General features: G+C 38.6%; 1 protein-coding gene across 2 annotated transcripts in view; it reads left to right on the forward strand.

Moving 5' to 3' along the window:
- The first annotated feature begins 1683 nt into the window (after positions 1-1683).
- Positions 1684-20457, forward strand: part of CHUK (component of inhibitor of nuclear factor kappa B kinase complex) — a 34109-nt gene continuing 15335 nt past the window's right edge. For both annotated transcript variants that reach the window (XM_081249905.1, XM_081249906.1), the window contains exons 1-11: positions 1684-1849; positions 6015-6109; positions 8255-8369; positions 9026-9095; positions 9950-10038; positions 11220-11309; positions 11449-11573; positions 11766-11873; positions 12478-12613; positions 16806-17000; positions 17577-17679. In XM_081249905.1, coding sequence (XP_081106031.1) covers positions 1745-1849; positions 6015-6109; positions 8255-8369; positions 9026-9095; positions 9950-10038; positions 11220-11309; positions 11449-11573; positions 11766-11873; positions 12478-12613; positions 16806-17000; positions 17577-17679 — 1231 coding nt within the window. In that variant the 5' untranslated portion in view covers positions 1684-1744. The remainder of the gene's footprint in view (positions 1850-6014; positions 6110-8254; positions 8370-9025; positions 9096-9949; positions 10039-11219; positions 11310-11448; positions 11574-11765; positions 11874-12477; positions 12614-16805; positions 17001-17576; positions 17680-20457) is intronic.

Below are 20457 nucleotides of genomic sequence, written 5' to 3' on the forward strand. Positions count from 1 at the left end.
GAAAACAAACTGGCAAACTTGAAGATTATGGAACCTGAAGTTAACGTGCCAGGATTTTTTTTTAATTCAGAAAAACCTCAAAAAGTGAACTATGGGAAACAACCCAGTTCCTGCGAAGATGACCGCTTCAGGGTCTTCAGGTCCTCAGCATCCCTTCGCAGCCTTTCCAAGTGAGAATTTATGGGATTTTGGCCCCACCTGTGGAAATCAGATACACTCCAGAGCTAGATGCTGTACACCTAGCAAGTGAGGGCTTCATACTATTAGAACAAGCTGCCACAATCATCTGTGCAGTCTGCCCAGCTCTAAGGGACATGTTTTTCGAGGTACCATTTGCCACCTCCAAGTCTGATGCTCCAACTCCATGGCTAGCAAGCACATATGGGAAACCAGAGTCTCTGATACCACACACAGGTTACTGATGAACAACTACAACACGACTCGTTTTGTGTCATACAGTGTTCAACATTCTCGTTGCAATATTCAGGAATTCTGGTGACGACAGACATTTGCTCTGCCAAAGCCCATTCAGTGCTTTCAAAGCAGCCAGTAGCACTGCTGTGGTGCACATGCTGTATCCACCTTGAGAAGTCTCAACATGCTACATCTGTTGTGGCACAGTCATGTGTCACAAAGTGTTAGCTGGAATTCTATGTAGCTCATAGGCTGGGCTGCACAAATGATGGTTCAAGTGCATATAATCTCAAACGAGGTTCAAATGACCACCCTTAACACAGCTGACACATTTCTTTAGAGAATTTAATTCCATGCTGATGTTATACCTTGGAGTGATTGATGAGATCCCCAAGTTCCGTGAAGCATACAACCAACTCAAAGTGAAAACGGGGAGCTGGTTCCCCTATTCTAAGGCAATCTGCCACACAGAAGCACTTCTTGTTGCACCAATAGCATTCGGAAGCTTGCCCCTGCAGCCCTGCATTGCTCATGGGAAACAATCCCCACAATGAGGAACTACCGAGCTGGCAAACCCACAACTGGGGGTATGCCTGACAGCAAGCTCAGTGAGGGCGTTTAGGGAAAAGCTCCCGAAGTCAGGAGGAGCATTCTTTACTCCGGAACAGCGTCACATCCTTGAGTTGTTTGGGGTTATAGGGGAGATCCTGGAACAGGTGTATAGGAAGTAAAGCAAAAGAAGAGCTGACCCGACTGTCAATGGAAGATGATTAATCATTTAAGAGAAGAAAAACGGAAAACTATGAAGCCTAATGCATCAGTAGGCCTGTTAGTGCAGAATTCTTTCTAGTTCTACGGATTTCGCAATATTCAAATCCTTGGTGGCCTTTGCCAGTGCCAGCTCAGCGGGTGGTGAGGCTGGAGGATAGATGGCAGAGGTCTGAAGAAAGGTGAAGTGTAGACAGGGGTGGAGACGACGTGACGTTTAGAAAAGACGAATACGGGAAAGACTGGTTTGGAAACTGATTTAAAGGGAATAAAGGGTTTGGAGGGATCTTATATTTTTGAAGACTGGAAAAACACATATGGGTTCTCTCAGCCACGAAAATTCCCGGGGCACTTAGAATGGATTGAAAACTTTCGCCTGCTCTACCCACCACTTCCCCGGCTGGGCTCCTGCGGCCCCGGGAGAAGTTGGGGCGGGGTTTTTCCTGCCGCAGTTACCGGAAGTGACGCATCCTCTCGCGAGAAGAGAGACCCGCGAGCCTCGGCAGCCCGGAACCGGCCTCGGAACAGTGGCGGGACCTGAGGCCGCTAGCCCTCCCGCCCCATGGAGCGGCCCCCGGGGCTGCGGCCGGGCGCGGGCGGGCCCTGGGAGATGCGGGAGCGGCTGGGCACCGGCGGCTTCGGGAATGTTTGCCTGTACCAACATCGGGTGAGGCGGGGCGCGCGAGGGAGCGGCGGTGGGTGTTTGTCAGGGCGCCTGTGGAACACAGTGTCAGTATGTGAGAGATTGATGGTGAGACCTTGGGCAGTATTGTGGGCCAGTGAGCGTGTGTGTGTGTGTGTATGTGTGTGTATAAGAGAGAGCGCACAAGTTGTGTTTGTGAACCTGGTGTCTGAGTCCGAGGTTGTACCTGAGGTCCTGGTCAGTGTGTGTGAGGTAGAGCTATTATGGGGAACTTTTGTTACGATTGTCAAGATGTGACAAAGTGTTTACTGAGCGTGACGGTTCGTATGTGTCCCTCTGAATGCAGAGTCAGGGTGTGTAAGGCAGACGCACATCAGAGTGTGTGTTATGAGCATAAGTGGGGGAGAAGATGGGCCTGCCTGTTGGAATGTGTGTTCATGTGTGTACTTGGAGGTCTGTGATGTCTGTAGTGCCTGGAGTAGGTAAGGACGGTGTCATGGTGGGTCCACAGTTAAGCTTTTGGACGCATTGGGTAGGCTTCGGAATTGGGGACGCGTTCTAGGTAAGGAACAATACGAGGATCAGCTGGTAAAAATGATCATGGCTTCACAAGGGAAGGAGATAGATTGAGGGTGAGGTGCTCTAGCAGGTGGAAGACAGCCAACATCAGACTTGGGAATTGTGCTTTGATTTAAGTGAAAATGTTTAACCATTGTAGCAGCAGCTAACAATCATGTTTGAGCCAGTCTTTTGATACACCAGTAAAAGTTATGAGCCCTTTCCCCAGACAGATGCACAGATGTACACCCACACAACGTTATGCATTGCCGTTTGAGGGGGTCCATTCTCTTTTGAAGGATATTCACAGACCTGTTAGGTTTATAGACCCTGGAATAATAATCCCTGCAGTATAGCTTTTGTTTTGTCATGTATGAAATGTTTATAATAATGTATATACATCATGGGTCTGTCTGAGAGTTAAATAAGGTAATGATGTGTCTGAAGCTAAATAGAGTACCTGGCCCATGGTAAGCCCTCAGATGTTAGCTCCTGCTGCTGCTGTGTTGTTGCGATTGTCATCATCTTCATCATCATTAATTGACATTAAAAAAAGGAAATGTCAAGATAAAAGTGGTGTTCTCAAAGATATTTTGTAAAAGATAAATCTGTGTGGAAAAACAGATGGGACAAGATGAACAGTTAAGGTATTACTAAAATGCTTGCATGGGCCTATGAATTAAGAAGTGGATTGAAGAGGAGAAAGCATGATTTGCTGTCCTAAGAAATATGGGTGTGAGTAGAGAGCCCACCATATAGGGTGGGAGGTAAGGTAGATGGGAATCTACCTGGGAGGAATAAGCTTGTTTGTGTGGCAGTTGCAATGGCTAATGTCACTGATATAACTGAGGACATTTTGTGAAGCAGGTTTCTAGACAGAGCATAGGAGGGAGTCTCGGAGACAGGGAGAAAGGAAGGTGAAGGACTAAGGCATTAAGTACTTTGAGAGCCAGACAAGTAGTAAATTTAATAATTTTCACCATCAGACATAAGGCACTCAAAGAGTAAAGAGAGGGAGCCAAATACTTCCAGAAGAATATTGACTGTGGTCTTGTTATCTAAACCTGCCCCTCAGTCTGGTCATAAGAAAAAAACATATGCGTCCTAGCATGCTAATGTGACTGCTTTGCTTGGTCCCTGGCTGGGGATGGATGAATACACCAATTTTTTTAAAAAATTGTGGTAAAGTATATAGAACATAAAATTTACCATTTTAACCATTTTTAAGTGTACAGTTCTGTAGCATTGTACGTTTACATTGTTGTGCAACAGTCATCACCATCCATTTCCAGAACTTTTTCATCTTCCCAAGTTGAAACTTTGTACCCTTTAAACAATAATAACACCCCCCTCCGCCCCCATTTCCTCCTCCCCCCAACCTCTGGCAACCACCATTCTACTTTCTGTCTCTGTGGAATTCATCACTTTTTAAATGGAAGAGATTTGGCTTCCTCTAGAATCTTAGAAATCTCTCAGGAACTTTCCAGATGTCCACAGTGGCCCTTCCCCAGAACTGGGACGTTTGACAGCTGAGCCTGTAGTGAGAAGAGAAGAAATACTCTGTCATAAGACTTGGAAACAGCATCATTACTTTTTCACTTACAGCTTTCAAGATCCTTGTGTTTTGGTGGAAGCCACATCTCATTATTTCACCTATGCTTCTTAAATCACAACGAGAAAGGGAAAAAGATGGGAGATGGTTTATTTAGCTGATTACTGTGCTGGATGCTGATGGTACCAGAATCAACAAAAACAATATTTTCTGCCCTCAAGGAAATTTCAGGCCTAGTGGGAGAAGTAGACACTTTAAGTACAATTTAGTACCCTATATAACGAAGGTATTTGTAAAGTGATGTGGAAGCATGGCAAAATAACCAAAGAACTCTTCCTAGGGAATAGGGTGGCACATCTCAAAACGTGTTTGGAGAAACTAACCTTGTGAAATGCTTTGAAAAGAGGACACAGTGATCAGTACATTGTATAAATGCATATAATATTTCTTCATTTGGAGAGTCATAACCCACATTAGCGTATTAAAAGCTCTGTGAAGTCCTATAGTAATGAAACTAATTTAACTTAGTATTTTCCAATTTTTTTTATTGTGGTTAAATATACATAACATTTGCCATTTTAACCATTTTTAGGTGTACAGTTCTGTGGCATTAAATACATTCACATTTTGTGCAGCCATCACCACCATCCATCTCCCGAATATTACCTTCCTTTTTTTTTTTTTTTAACACAGAACTCTTCTTTTTTTTGTTTTGCTGGACATCCATAAACTTTCCACAGAACATTCTTTGTGAAAGGGTAGAGTGAAGAAGGCCTTCACAGAGTAGGTGAAATATAAACTGAGAAGTTGAAGGATCCTATAGGATGGGATCTTTTCAAAATAGATAGCTTCCTGCCTTATTCATATATGATAATTTAGGACTTAATGTTGTTCATGGTTAGATTGACTCCCTGGTAGTAAAAGCTTACATGGGACCTAGCAACAACCGGGTACCTACGCAAAACAAAAGAAAGGTTGAAGGGAGGGAGGACAGTGGTTAGGTTGGATTGTAGTCTGTCCTAGTTCCTTACTCTCTCTCTATACATCAACTGTCTTATCTCTAGCTATCCCCCATTTCAGACCATCCCATACAAGCTGTCTTGCTTCCTGTTCCTGGGCTGCATTATTACTGTTACCAGAATGTGATGAGGTCTGGCTACTTCCTGTAATGTGCATCAGGTTGGCTTTGATTTCAGTTAGAATTGGCTAAATTACTAGTCATAGAGGCAAGAGCTGTTAGGTTCATTTTATAGATATGGAAATATGCAATCATTGTTAAGATTTTTTTAATGTCATTTGAAATGCAAAGATTAGGAACTAATTTTGGAGTTTTTTTATTAGGTTTGGTCATATTTTTTGTTTTTAATAAATTTATTTATTTTTATTTATTTTTATCTTTGGCTGTGTTGGGTCTTTGTTGCTGCGTGCCGGCTTTCTCTAGTTGCAGCAAGCGGGGGCTCCTCTTCCTTGCGGTGCGTGGGCTTCTCATTCTCTTGTTGCAGAGCACCGGCTCTAGGCGCGCAGGCTTCAGTAGTTGTGGCGCACGGGCTTAGTTGCTCCGCGGCATGTGGGATCTTCCTGGACCAGGGCTCGAACCCGTGTCCCCTGCCTTGGCAGGCGGACTCTTAACCACTGCGCCACCAGGGAAGCCCTAGGTTTGGTCATATTAAAACTATTTCTTGCTGTTGAGCCTGAGAGCCCTGAGTTATTCTCCTCATTCTAGTTATGCTGGAGCCTGGGGCCCTTGTTAGCTGTCTTGACTAAATTCAAAAAGGAGTTTACTGGGGAGACAGGGCCTTTGTATTCTAGCAGTATATATGAGACAGTGTTCTGAAGAGATCTGTTATAGGATCAGCCTCAGTGACTTTTTGCTTGTGTGCTTTGGTGTGTTTGAAGGTCAGTTTTAAAGCATTAGTTTAATAGTCTCACGGTTTACCTGGCTCGAGAGAACTGTGGATAAATATGTTTAATTAGTAAAGCTAAAGAGTTTTGTTTCCCCAGGTTGGCATTTCTTTCTTAGCAAGTAAATCTGCACAAGAACCTAATTTATAATTTTCTGTTGATTTTCTATTTTGGCAGGAACTTGATCTCAAAATAGCAATTAAGTCTTGTCGCCTGGAGCTAAGCACCAAAAACAGAGAACGGTGGTGCCATGAAATCCAGATCATGAAGAAGTAAGTGTACTTGATGACTTAAGTTTCCCCAGTTTTGCAGCCCATCCAGATGTCATCATAGGGAAGGAGGCTAGGAACCCATTCTTCTTAGGATCTTCTGGTGAACATGTTTTTCTCTTTCTCATTAAATATATGTGTTCTATTTCAAGTAATAACATCACATCATGCTTAAGTGGGTTTAGTTTAAAAAGTCAGCTAGGTATTATCAGACTCAGCTTTCTGAGAGCAGAATCTGTTTCTTCTAGATCTTGGACAGTGCTCATCTATTACACGTTATAGTTAAATAACAATCACTACTCTCATTTCTTTACTCTCACCTACTTTGTTAAACAGTGTATCTATTGCTTTGTAAAAAATTATCTTCAAAGTTAGTGGCTTAAAACAGCAAACTTGGTATCTCACAGTTTCTGTGGTTTAGGAATTTGGGAATCACTTAGGTGGGTGGTTTTGACTCAGGAGATCCCTTCTGAAACATCTCAAAATGTTGACTGGAGCTGCAGTCTTCCAGAGGCTTGAGTGGGGCTGGAATATCCACTTCCAGGCTTATTTAGTGGCTGTTCGTTAGAGGCATCAGTTCCTCACCCTCTGGGCCTGTCCATAGGGAAGTTTGAATGTCTTCATGACATGTCAGCTAGCTTTCCCCAAAGTTAGTGATCTGAGAGAGAGAGCAAGTTGAAAGCTGACATATCTTTATGATCTTTCCTCAGAAGTAACACTCCATCCTTTACAAATAATTTTTTTTATAAATGTACTTATTTTATTTTATTATTTATTTTTGGCCGCATTGGGTCTTTCTTGCTGTGCGCGGGCTCTCTCTAGTTGCGGCGAGCAGGGGCTACCCTTCATTGCGGTGCGCAGGCTTCTCATTGAAGTGGCTTCTCTTGTTGCAGAGCGCGGGCTCTAGGCGCGCGGGCTTCAGCAGTTGTGGCACGTGGGCTCAGCAGTTGTGGCTCGCAGGCTCTAGAGTGGAGCCTCAGTAGTTGTGGCGCACGGTCTTAGTTGCTCTGCGGAATGTAGCATCTTCCCAGATCAGGGATCAAACCTGTGTCCCTTGCATTGGCAGGCGGATTCTTAACCACTGCGCCACCAGGGAAGTCCTACAAATAATTTCTATTTGTTAGAAATTAGTCACTAAATACAGCCTCTACTCAAGGGAAAGAGAATTAAGCTTTTGAAGGGAGAAGTGGACATATTTTAAAACCTCCACTGGTAGTGTGCTAATATGTGCTTGCAAATAATTCTTCTAGTTGTCACAACAACCCTGAGTTTAGGCATTATCTCTATGTTATAAAGCAGGAAGTTGAAGCTTATAGAGTCATACAACTGGTAGGTAATAAGAGTCTGGATTTGAAATAAGTACTTTCTGACTAAAGTGTTCTTGATGCACTATAATGGTTCTCAAACTTGGCTGTGTGGCAGAATCACTAGGAAAGCTTGTTAACAATATAAATCCTCAGGCCCTACACATGGAAATACTGTTTCTTTAGGTCCGTAGGCCCTGGGAATCTATTCCAGTTTTGAGATCCACTGCATGATGATGATGATGATGATGATGATGATGGGATGATATATTGCTAAGGTTAAAAAAAGATGTTAGGAAATAATATATAATGTGATTCGATATTTATTGAAAAAAATGTATTTGTGCACAAATTAAAAACTGGGAGGAAGTATGCCAAAATTTTAATAGTGATCACAGCTGGGTGACGCTGTAAGTGATTATGGGAGAGGTAGTATGATATAGGCTTTGGAGCCAGACTGCCAGACTTGAATCCTTACTTGACCACTTACTCGCTGTGTAATCTTATGTTACTTAACCAATTTGTGCTTCAGTTTTCTCCTGTGTGATGAAACTCTTAATAAATCTACCTATAGTAGGATTATTGTGATAAGTAAATGAGTTAATGTATGTAAGGTGCTTACTACTTGGCATATAAAAATGTAATAGTAGTAATTGTGATAGTATTTTTATCTAGATTTTCTTTTTAACAAGTATTAATTTTTAATTATACAAATGAGAGATTAGAATATTATAAATAATGTCAGCCTTTCTTCCCCTCACTGCCCCCCAATTAACTACCATTTCAAACTCAGTCCCTTTTCATTGGAAACAAATTTTTTATTATAATGTTTTCCCCTTGTTAGGTTGAACCACGCCAATGTTGTAAAAGCCTGTGATGTTCCTGAGGAATTGAATTTTTTGATTAATGATGTGCCTCTTCTAGCAATGGAATATTGTTCTGGAGGAGATCTCCGGAAGGTAGTGTGGATGCTTTGAGATGATGAGATAGTAAATCATGAACTTTAGCAGTGTTCGAATCCCACTCAATACAGTAGAGTAAGAGTCAGGAGTGTATGGCCTGTTATCTGCTTTTGTGGCTGCTTTCTTACTATAGTAGCAGAGTTGAGTAATTGTGACAGATTATATGGCCTGCAAAGCCTAAAGTACTTACTTTCTGGCCCTTTGGCAGGGAATGTTTGCTGACCCCTGATTTAGAACATGCACTTTTTGTTATTGGTGGTGGGGTTTTCAGGATGGGACTGTATTGATGGTTTTAGTCCACAGTATCAATGTTTAAAGTGTTTATTAATAAGTTGTTTTCTCTGTTGCAAATCTTTCTTTCTGATCTCATTTTAAACCTACCATATGGCTATCTTTACATATTTATCTGTGAGATTTTTCAACTTTTTCGATGTCAAAAACTTTCTCCCTTTATTTTTACTTGTATAAACCTTGTCATGAAATTTACATGTCCTCAGTATGGATTTGGTAATTTTCCTCCTTATATTTTCTTAATCATGACTTATTTTCTTATTTGAATATTCTCTCAGAGTATAATGATTAATGATTAATGTATCGGTATTACTACCCAGCAATATTGGCAATATACATTTTTAGACTTTTTTTTTCTTTAGCTACTCAACAAACCAGAAAATTGCTGTGGACTTAAAGAAAGCCAGATACTTTCTTTACTGAGTGATATAGGTATGTAATCAATATGAAAATGCCATCATAATTTAATACCCCTTTGGTCTATAAAAGATTCTATATAGTACTTGGGAATTAGGAGAATTGTTGATGTACTATACAAAGCATAGGTTTTTAACTATAAGAAACTTTATCTATAAGAAATTTTTTATCTGTAAGAAATTATTAGAAAAATTTAACTATTACCATTGATGCTAAGTTAAAATTAGGATATTTTGTTTTTTGTTTTCTGTGTTTGGCTAGGTGTCCATTTGACTAATAGATCTTCCAATTGCCAGGAAAAAAAAATGGTGTGAAATGACCTTATTGAGTTGTACTCCTGCTCCCTCCCTGATTAACATAGTAACTTTATTTACCAGTGGCATTGCATCTCATGGGCCCAGGTTCTTTTAGGGTGAAGTCTCTTTTTAATCATAATTACTCCTGAAAAATTCCTAAAATAACCAGGACATAGGCCCTTGGAGGAAGTTCAAAAGCCCAGACTATGTTTCTCTGTATATTTTGATTTTGCTTCTTTTCTTAGGTCATGGAGGCAAAAGTCTAGTTGAAGAGGGTGATCTAGGTCAGAAGGAAAGGCTCCAGTGATAAATACAGGGATTTTCTCAATTGCTTGTTCCATTTCTTTTTAATATTAATTTTCATAAGTTAAATGAGTACATGTTACAATTCTGCAGTATTTGTTACTGGGTTTTCTGTGGAGAAAATCTGAGCTTCTATTAAATCATTAATCATGTAGTTATGATGGTCCATATAAATTCGAGCCTCAGAGCAGATCTGTACAAAATGTGAGATGAATTTTTTTTAATTCAGTGTTGTTCATTACCTCAAAATACATTTTAAACTTTATTTAGGATCTGGGATACGATATTTGCATGAAAACAAAATTATACATCGTGATCTAAAACCTGAAAACATAGTTCTTCAGGATGTTGGTGGAAAGGTAGGTAAAACCTGAAGAAATGTTCATGCCAATCGAATAGAGTCTCCATGATGTAGTTTAGTCTTTGAGGTTTGGTGCCCTCCATAGCATTCTATACTTCATCCCAGCCCTCACTACACTGAAGTGTGGTTTTGTGTTTAGTTGTTTGTCTCCTCTGCTAATACAGTTAGCTCCATTAGAGGAGGAACTACACCTGTCTTGTTCATTTCTTTTTTCCAGCACAGTATCTAGCAGAGGTAGTAGGCAGTGAGTAAGTAATTTTGTTAATCCTTACAAAGCACATCCAAAAAAACACACACATCCTCGGTCTGCTTTAAGAAAAAAATATGTTTAAAGTATGTTTCTTATTTAAGAAAAACAAAACAAAACAAAACTCTTTCTCCTCCCCAAAAGTCCTAAGTTCTATATTTAATTAAAATTCAAAACCTTGATTTCTCAGATTCCTAAAAGAGTCATCTTGAGAAGAACCAGAAATTGTGGATTGATTCCTGGAACATATATTTTTGTCAAAGTAATTTGAGCAGTTTTCTTGCTTCTGGTGCCCAAATTCCATTCCAATAAAGACATAAAGCCAAGAATCTAAACCTTGAATTGGATTGTGTGGCCTTAGGTAGTGAAGATAATGATCAGTTGGAGATGATGAAACCTTGATGATGCATCTTCTCTTAGAAGCCCTTTGTGTATGCTTTGCACCAACTATTTGGGGGTTTTTTGTATCCTGAGACTTCAGGATATTCTTGAAGTTAGATAGGTGTTTACTCACATTGATCCACTCTAAAATGGTATGATGCTTCTTACAAGTTTGGAAGTTGCCTTTGCCTTCCAGTTTTAATGGATCAAGCTTATTCTGAATATACCAAAATAAAAATTAATAGCCAGTCTATATTTAGTTTTTACCATATGTCAGACACTGTTAAATTATTTTCACTATTTCATTGACTCCTAATAGCAATTGTGTGAAGTAGGGATTGTTAGTAATACCATTACATAGGAAACTGAGAGAAGTTAAGTAACTTGATCAAGATCACATTGCTATTTAAGTGATGGAGCTCAGGCCTGAAACACGTTTGTGTTATTTCAGAGCCCATGCTCTTCACCACCACCCTCTCCAGAGCCTTATAAGGACATCATTGCCTTTCCTTTTCAAATTTCTGAACCATTTAATACTTACTATTTTGCAGATTATGCATAAAATAATTGATTTAGGATATGCCAAAGATGTTGATCAAGGAAGTCTATGTACATCTTTTGTGGGAACATTGCAGTATCTGGTAAGACATGTATTGTTTCTTTGAATTTAAGTGTACAGGATTCTCATTCTTATTTCTGAAGGTCGTGAATATAATAGTTCAAAACTCATGTAGCTTTTCTCTTACAGTGTTGATGTTTAAAGCATTTTTTCTTTTTAAGGCCCCAGAGCTCTTTGAGAATAAGCCTTACACAGCCACTGTTGATTATTGGAGCTTTGGGACCATGGTGTTTGAGTGTATTGCTGGGTATAGGCCTTTTTTGCATCATCTGCAGCCGTTTACCTGGTAAGAAATGGAAGAGAACTTTGGTATGATTAATGGGAATGGGAATTTTCAGTTGCCCGCTTCCCCCCCCCCCAACCTTTCTTTAAATGGTATAATTGCTTTTTAACACATAATTGAATAAAATTAAAAGGCAAAAATTCTTAGTGTTCGTGAGAATCAGGTTGTCAACTGAGGTAGCTTTTGTTTTTATAGGCATGAGAAGATTAAGAAGAAGGATCCAAAGTGTATATTTGCATGCGAAGAGATGACAGGAGAAGTTCGGTTTAGTAGCCATTTACCTCAACCAAATGGCCTTTGTAGGTATGTATATTTTAGTTGAGGAAGTTTGCTTCAGTTTCTTCAGGGTTTTAAAAGAACAGTAGTAGAGTTGTCTGTTTCAAGCAGCATTATCCAGTGGAACTTTCTGTGATGATGGAAATGTTTTATATCTGTGCTGGCCACGTGAGTATCTGAATACTTGAAAGGTGGGTGGTATGACTGAAGAACTGAATTTGAAATTTATTTAATTTTAATTAACTTAAGTGTAAATGCAAATAGCCACTTGTGACTAGTGGCAACCATATGGACAGCACAGGTCTAGTGGAAACAAGAACTGCCATTCAACTGATTGGCTTAGGTGCTAAGAACACTCTTGGGATACTATGGTGAATGGATTCCTTAGGGAATGGAACTGGATTCACCTGTTGGAGTTGCTGGTAACTTGCATATGTGGGTTTGGGGTTGTTTTTTATGGAAAAAAGGCTTGTCATGTGTCATTTCATGAATTATTTGAAAGTAAGATATAAAATGATACAAATAATGACAAAGGAAATGGACAACCTGTAAAACTACCTTTTCTTTTTTTACAAAACTAAAGGAAAATTGGAACGTAATGAGTTTTATCCTGTTTTTGTATGTTTTCTAGTTTAATAGTAGAACCTATGGAAAACTGGCTACAGTTGATGCTGAACTGGGATCCTCAGCAGAGAGGAGGACCTATTGATCTCACTTTGAAGCAGCCAAGATGTTTTGTATTAATGGATCACATTCTGAATTTGAAGGTTAGTTTGAATGGGGTCTACTTCATAAGACTTGCATTGAAGTTAACAAACTTATTTGGAAAATGGGCATAAATATATTTTAATAATCTTTTCCTGATGCTTATATGAAAAACAAGATGATATTCTTAGAGTGGATGCATTTTTATTTCTTTAGTATGCATTCTCAGTTTTACTTCAAAATGGTCTTGTTGATTATTCCTTTGTAGCATCTTTTGGGTTTTCCCCTTTCTCATATTGGTACCATTTCACCTCATTCATTTACGTCTAATCATACTAGATTTGGTTTGGTGAGGAAGGTTCCTACCTGGCTTTCATGCCTCTATATTTCCTTTCCATCCTACAGTCCATGCAACATGAACTGCCTGTCTCATCTTCTGAAAATGCTTTTTTATTCTCCTGTCCAAGAAACTTAACAGTTTTTTCTTGCCTACCAAGTCAAGTCTAAACTGATCTGCTTGGCTTTTGGGGGCTTTCTTAATTCAGGTCCACCCCATCCAAGTGCTTGTTTCATTTCTCTTACCCTTCACTTCACTTAGGACCAGCTTGTCACTGCTCCTTATGCCATCAAGTCCATTATGCATTTTTGTGCTTTGACAGATGCTTCTGCCCAGACTGATATCTATCTCTGTGTAACTCCTCACCTACATTGGCACATATTCAACTTTCCTTTTCTCTGAATGGTCTCTACTTCACAGTTTGTCATTTAATCATTTTTACTATTATATATTCTCTAATTGTTTCTCATCTTCCACTCATGCCTCTCTATACAGATTATCTTTTCAATGCTGGGATTGCTTTTACTACTTTTATTAACAGTTGTCTACCCTACCACCACACCATCCCTATGCCGGCATTGTGTACAAAGCAGGGCATGTACCAGGTTCTCAGTAAATATCCAGTGATATGAATGAGAGGTTCTATTATGCTGTATACCCCAAAACAACTCTCATCTATGGTCTTTTCATATTTGTTGATTGCTTGTAGCAGGTAGCATTTCTAAAATTGAAATGAGAAAGAAGTAAGTCATATAACGTTTTACTCTCATGTTGATATACTTTTTTAAATAGGAACTTGAGGCCATGTTGGTGTCATTCTTGGCTAGCATTGAAAAGATATCTGGTGTCATGATTTGGTTTTCTTCTCCTGTGCCAAGGAATAAATCATCCCCTAATGTATTAGATAAGCAGGACTTGGTGACACTCTTTAGTTCTTTGTTGCCTTCAAAAAATTTCGGTTTTTATCTCAGATTTTTTTTAGCCTTTTCATGGTAATCATAGCATCACTTTTACTTGGAAGGGGTCTGTGAGCATGTGCTTGTCGTAGAGCATGGGGAAAGAGCCCTCCTATGTGTTTTGTGGTCTATAGACTTTAGTTCAGTTTGCAACACCACGGTTTGCATATCTGTGAATCTGGGCAAAAAAAAAAAAAAAAAAATATATATATATATATATATATATATATATACACACACACACACATACTTATTTATAGCTCAGGTACAGTAATGTCTTCTTTAAAAGATCAATATTATTTTGAGGTTGTACAGAATAAGGTATGTGTAGGGTACTATTCATAGTAGTTCAGGGATGCTTCCTAGACGTAATAATAGGACTGAACTTTGAAGGATAAGTAAGTGTTAATCCTGGGAATGGTTAGGAGGAAAGATTTACAGACAGGGGAATGTCATGTGTAACACAGAAGCATGAACTGCAAAACAGGTTGGTATTATTGCAGGGCATTTTTCTAAGATGTTTATTACATTGTTCAAGGAGGGAATGGTATCTGTTTTATTTTCATTTAAAGAAGAAGTCAACAAAACAGTTACTGAAATATTTCTTTCCCTTAAAAAAAAGTTTAGTGAGTCTGCATATTTTTCCAACTGTTTATTATGAAAAACTTTAAGTATGTAGCAAAGTTGAAAAAAGTGTACTGAACATTCTTTGCCACTAAGAGTCTCTCCTTAGCTTTCTCTTCTTCCATATTACTTTTCTTCCTTTTCTTTGGCAGTCTCTCCAGTTGTATAACTTTAACTATAAACTGAGTATGGATAACTTCGAAATTTATCTCCTTAGTTGTGACTATACAACTCTCTGCAGAGTATTTATAACTACACTTGGTGGTCCCACTTATCCAAGACATAATTCATTAAAAACTGAGCACATTTGCTCCGTTAATTACTTCTGCAGCTTTTCCTATAACCCTTACTTGCACTGTCTTGCACTGTAACCCTTCCAGTTACCTAGGTTGGAAACTTTGGCTGTCTGACTATTCCATGTCCTTCAATTTACATATCCAATTATTTTGTGAGATTTATCTTTTGAATGTTTTAACAATTCTGAACTTGCCAGGTTCTCAATTTAGAAAGCCTTCCATAGTTCCCTTTCAAAGTCCAAACTCTTAACATTGGTATTCAGAATCTATCTTTGTCTCATTTCATCCTGCACTTCCAGGCTTAGCTCCTGTTATGCCCTAAGGGGACATCATTTTAGGTACATTTGAACTGAATAATTTATATTCTCTGATTATGCTCATCCCTTTCTACCTCTCTGCCTACCTTGTTGTTTTCTGCCTAGAAGAACCTTTCTTCTTTTAGTCTTTTCTTGTTCTAATCATTCTTCCTTTTCAAAGTTTAGCTCAGATAGTGCCTCCTTTATAAAGCATCCCTCTCCTCCCACCAAGTAATCTCCTTCAGAATCGGCACAATATTTTACATCATTACAGTACCTATTGTATTTTGCATTGTATTTTAGTTCTTTTAATGTTTCTTAATATCTTTTATTTGACTATTATCCTATGGAGGACAAGGATCAGTAAGTTACTCAATTTGCATACCCATTACTAGCACAACACACTAAATAGTATGTACCATAGTAGGTACTTATCAAATATTTGAGTGAACAAAAAGATTAATTTAGGTTGTATTTCCTCACCCTTTCTTTTGCTCCCTTCTAGCTCGGCTTTAGTAGTGGGATGCTATGATCACCCCACCCTAGTTTGAAATATACCCTGTGGTAAAGTAAATGTCCACCTTAGGATTTTCATACTAAATTTCTGCTATTGTTCTTAGTGGCCACTGTCACAGTGTGAAATCTGCCTAGGCCAGGATGGAATGGAAGGTCTCAGCTGGTATGCTTGTACTGTAATCCATGTCAACTTGGAAGATTCCCTTCTCTTCCCCCCACCTTTTTTAAACTTAGAAGGTTATTATATATTAAAAGAAAGTTAGTGCTTTACTTCTGTAATAAACATTTCTAGCAGAGATAATTTTAATCATTTGTATACACTAGTCAATATAAGGCGTTGGGGAAACATAGGTATTAACTTTGTACAGCTTATCTAAGGACAGTAGAAGGAAAAGGATTTAAAATTACGTTGTGTTCAAAAGACTGACCTCTAACTCTGTGGCTGTCCTTGGTTACCGAGGTAGAGCCCCACCTAACTCAGTCTCACACTTACTTGGCCTGTATCAGGCTACTTTGATTGGGGCTTTAGGCAAGAAGTTCTCAGAGCTCTGGTTTCTGTCTTTGCCAAAATGGAGATTAGAAGATCTAATTAACAGGATGTTATGTGAAAGCACTTAACTTGTTGGCATCTATTAGGCAATTCATAAACATTTCCTTCCAGGTCAGTGATATATTTCTCAAAATAAGTGTTACCTTTTAATTAATTCATTTATTTTTTTGAATTTTTGTATTTTATTTATTTTTTTATACAACAGGTTCTTACTAGTTATCTATTTTATACATATTAATGTATGTATGTCAATCCCAATCTCCCAATTCATCCCACCACCACTACCCCTCCCCGCCACTTTCCCCCCTTGGTGTCCATATGTTAGTCCTCTACATCTGTGTCTCTATTTCTGCCCTGCAAACCAGTTCATCTGTACCGTTTTTCTATAAGTGTTACCTTTTTAAATTGGGGGTTTTATTTCTTGATTTTGTACATCCCTAGAACTTTGAAACTTTATTCCTTGGAACTAACATCAGTTGCAGTAGAAAAGTAAACTCTACTCTTCAGTTTTCAGAATGTCATTCTATAATGATAGAAGGAGATCTCACTTTGGAAAATGAATGAACCTTGTTTAATGCAGAAATAATGCCTTTTGTTTAAATTCTCTTTAGTATCTAGCACTGAATCTTTTATGTAGCAAACGATCAATAGTTATTTCTCTTTTTTCTTATTTAAACAGATAGTACACATCCTAAATATGACTTCTGCAAAGATCATTTCTTTTCTGTTACCACCTGATGAAAGTCTTCATTCACTACAGTCTCGTATTGAGCGTGAAACTGGAATAAATACTGGTTCCCAAGAGCTTCTTTCAGAGACGGGAATTTCTTTGGATCCTCGGAAACCAGCCTCCCAGTGTGTTTTGGATGGAGTTGTAAGACAATTCTAATATACCTACAGTATAAGAAATCTGTTTGCACAGAGAGATTACATGCCCTGCATTTTTGATGTATACTTGGAATCCTTTGGGGGATGGTCTGCATCTTAGAGTTCTTCTTTTAGGTCTTCTTTTTTTTTTTTTTTTTTTTTGTGGTACGCGGGCCTCTCACTGTTGTGGCCTCTCCCATTGTGGAGCACAGGCTCCGGACGCACAGGCTCAGCGGCCATGGCTCATGGGCCCAGCCGCTCCGCGGCATGTGGGATCTTCCTGGACCGGGGCACGAACCCGTGTCCCCTGCATCGGCGGGCGGACTCGCAACCACTGTGCCACCAGGGGAGCCCTAGGTCTTCTTTTATCCTTAGTTTTATTTAGTGATTGTTTTTCACTTTAGTCCATACTACAGTTATTTATTTATTTTTCCTAAACAAAAGTTTAGACCTTAAATCTGTGAGATGTATGCTAATGAAATTGACTTCACCATTGGCATTTCAAAGTAGGAAATCTGGTGCTTAGGTACTCAGAGAACCTAGGATTTTCAAGGATCTTTTTTCTTGTTTGTTTCTCTTTCAGAGGGGCTGTGATAGCTATATGGTTTATTTGTTTGATAAAAGTAAGACTGTATATGAAGGACCATTTGCTTCCAGAAGTTTATCTGACTGTGTAAATTATATTGGTAAGTATAGTTCATTTACTGACTGAGCTTTAAATCTGAAATAATATAATTTTGACTCAAAATGACTAGTAGAAATGGTCCTTTGGTGTTTCTGTTCTGTGTCTCATACTTCAGGTTTCTGTATGTGGTGAAAGATGGGTTTGTATGGTTTGAAAGGTGAAGAGGTAAATTTTAAATCACCACCAGATCCCTCATTTGGGAGAAGACTTACTTTCCTGTGGATGGTGTTCTCACATGCAAAACAATAAATCTTCACTATTAATTAAGCCCACTTTTTAGTTTCTCCTTCATTATTTAAGCATGTTCAAATACTTCATTTTATCCTATGAATACTGCTTAACATTCAAATGATTTCATTTATCCTGAGAGAATTATTATTTTCTTTTGAAGAAGTTAAGTGGTCAATTTCTGTCTACCCAAAACTAAAAACAAGCACAAAATTATAAAATCAAGAACAAAATTGGGCATAAGGGCTGACATTATATAATCTTTCCTTTTCATTCTTTTTTTTTTGAAAGCAGTTCTAGATTTATAGAAAAATTGAGCAGATAGTATAGAGTTCTTATGTTACTCCCCTCCCCCACACATGTAGCTTCCCCTATTGTTAACAACTTAAACATTAGTATGATACTTTCGTTACAATTAATGAACCAATATATGATTATTAACTGAAGTTCATACTTTATTCAGATTTCTTTTAGTTTTTAATCTGATGTCCCTTTTCTGTTCCAGAATCCCATCCAGGATACCACATTACATTTAGTTGTCATGTCTCCTTAGGCTCTTCTTGGTTGTGATAATTTCTCAGATTTTCCTTGTTTTTGATGACCTTGAAAGTACTGGTCAAATATTTTGTAGGATGCCCCACTGTTGCAATTTATCTGATATTTTTTCTCATGATTAGACTAGGAAAACGGATTTTTGAGAGAAAGATCACAGAATTCAAGTGCTGTTTTCATCACATTATGTAAAGGGTACATATTGTCAACATGATTAATGACTGTTAGTATTGGCCTTGCTTACATGGCTGAAGTAGTGTTTGTCAGCTTTCTCCACTGTAAAGTTTAGTCTTTCCCCCCCATTCCATACTGTACTCTGTGGAAGGAAATCACTATGCAAGAACCCACACTTAAGGAGTGGAAGTTATGCTCCCCCTCCTTTAGGGTAGAGTATCTACATAATTTGTTTGGAATTCTTTTGCACACAAGATTTATCTCTTCTTTCCCATTTATTAATTTATTCAATTATTTATTATATCAATTTGAATTCATGGATATTTACTTTATATTATGGATATAATCCAATACTAGTTTGTTTATTTTGTTGTTCAAATTGTTGGAGCTTACATTAGGAGCTCTTTCAGTTGGCTTCCTGTGCCCCTTTTACTTGCCCCATCAATAAGGGTGTTTCTGTTTTTGTTTTTTTAAGCACTTCCTTACTTTCTGGCACCACATGGTATTCCAGGACCATCTTTTAAAATTCCTGCCCTAGTCCTAGAATTGGCCATTTCTCCAAGGAGCCCTGGTTCCTTTCATTTTAATTGAGAATAATATTAGAAACCAAAATCTGGATACTTGGGGTATCATTTCTAGGCCCTTTCAGACTTTTTTTTTTTTTTCTCGGTACGCAGGCCTCTCACTGTTGTGGCCTCTCCCGTTGCGGGGCACAGGCTCCAGACGCACAGGCTCAGCGGCCATGGCTCATGGGCCCAGCCGCTCCATGGCATGTCTTCCTGGACTGGGGCACGAACCCGCGTCCCCTGCATCAGCAGGCGGACTCTCAACCACTGAGCCACCAGGGAAGCCCCAGACTTTATTTTTGACAGTATGTGATTTTTTTTCAGGCTCTCTTCACCCAGACTCTTTTTTAAAAGGTGTGGGTTTTGTTTTGTTTGGTTTGGTCTCTTATAGGAAGCCTCAGGAGTAAGTGTGGGTATATAAAAACAGAAGAAAAGTTATTTGAGGCTATTAATCATTATTAGGGGAGGCAAAGATTTTTCCAGTTACACAGCTTTAGTTTTTTGAAGTCTGTTTCAGATAATGTGTTTTCTCAATATGAAATCCAGTGTAGTGACCTTTCTCTGAAGATTTTCATTGGAAAAGAATAACAGAGAATATAATTGCCACCTTAAATATGAGATGAATCTTCAATCTTGGAGAATTTTATAATGTTAAAATGGAATTTCATTGAACTTAATATATACCTGCCATGGTTTTAGAAAGAAGCATTCCCTTTACCAAAGAAAAGACAAGAGATAATCATAAATAGATAATTTCATAAGTCTTACATTGAGGAATGCATTTCTTATTAAGCTGCTATTTACCCTGTAATCATATACTGTAAAAAAATAAAGTTTTCCTGAAGCTGGGTTGGTAGTCCAGGAGATGAAATTTGTTATTCAGAAGCAGAAAAGACTGTGGCAGATTGTGGAGGACGTGGGACTTGATTTAGATCTTCAGAGAAATAAAGAATTTGAATTAGTGGAGAGAAAAAAAGAGTATTCCAGGTTGGAGAGAAGCAAGGAAAAAAAAAGACAGGAATAATTGTAAGCTTTGCGATTATGTAGTAATTACATCTTCTTCATTTTTATTTCCCCTTGTATCTGGAGGGCTCACGTTAGGTGTACAGGTGCTTGGTAAATGTACATTGACTGAATGAAACAGTAACAAGTGGTTCTTTCTAGCATCCGTTTCTAGTATCTATGGGAATGCTATTTGTATGGACAGGAAATCACAAAGAATAGTAAATGAACTCTAGAATCTTAAAAAGTAACTCCCC

The sequence above is a fragment of the Mesoplodon bidens genome (assembly GCF_964165515.1).
Source record: "Mesoplodon bidens genome assembly, chromosome: 1".
In the NCBI taxonomy this organism is placed as follows: domain Eukaryota; kingdom Metazoa; phylum Chordata; class Mammalia; order Artiodactyla; family Ziphiidae; genus Mesoplodon; species Mesoplodon bidens.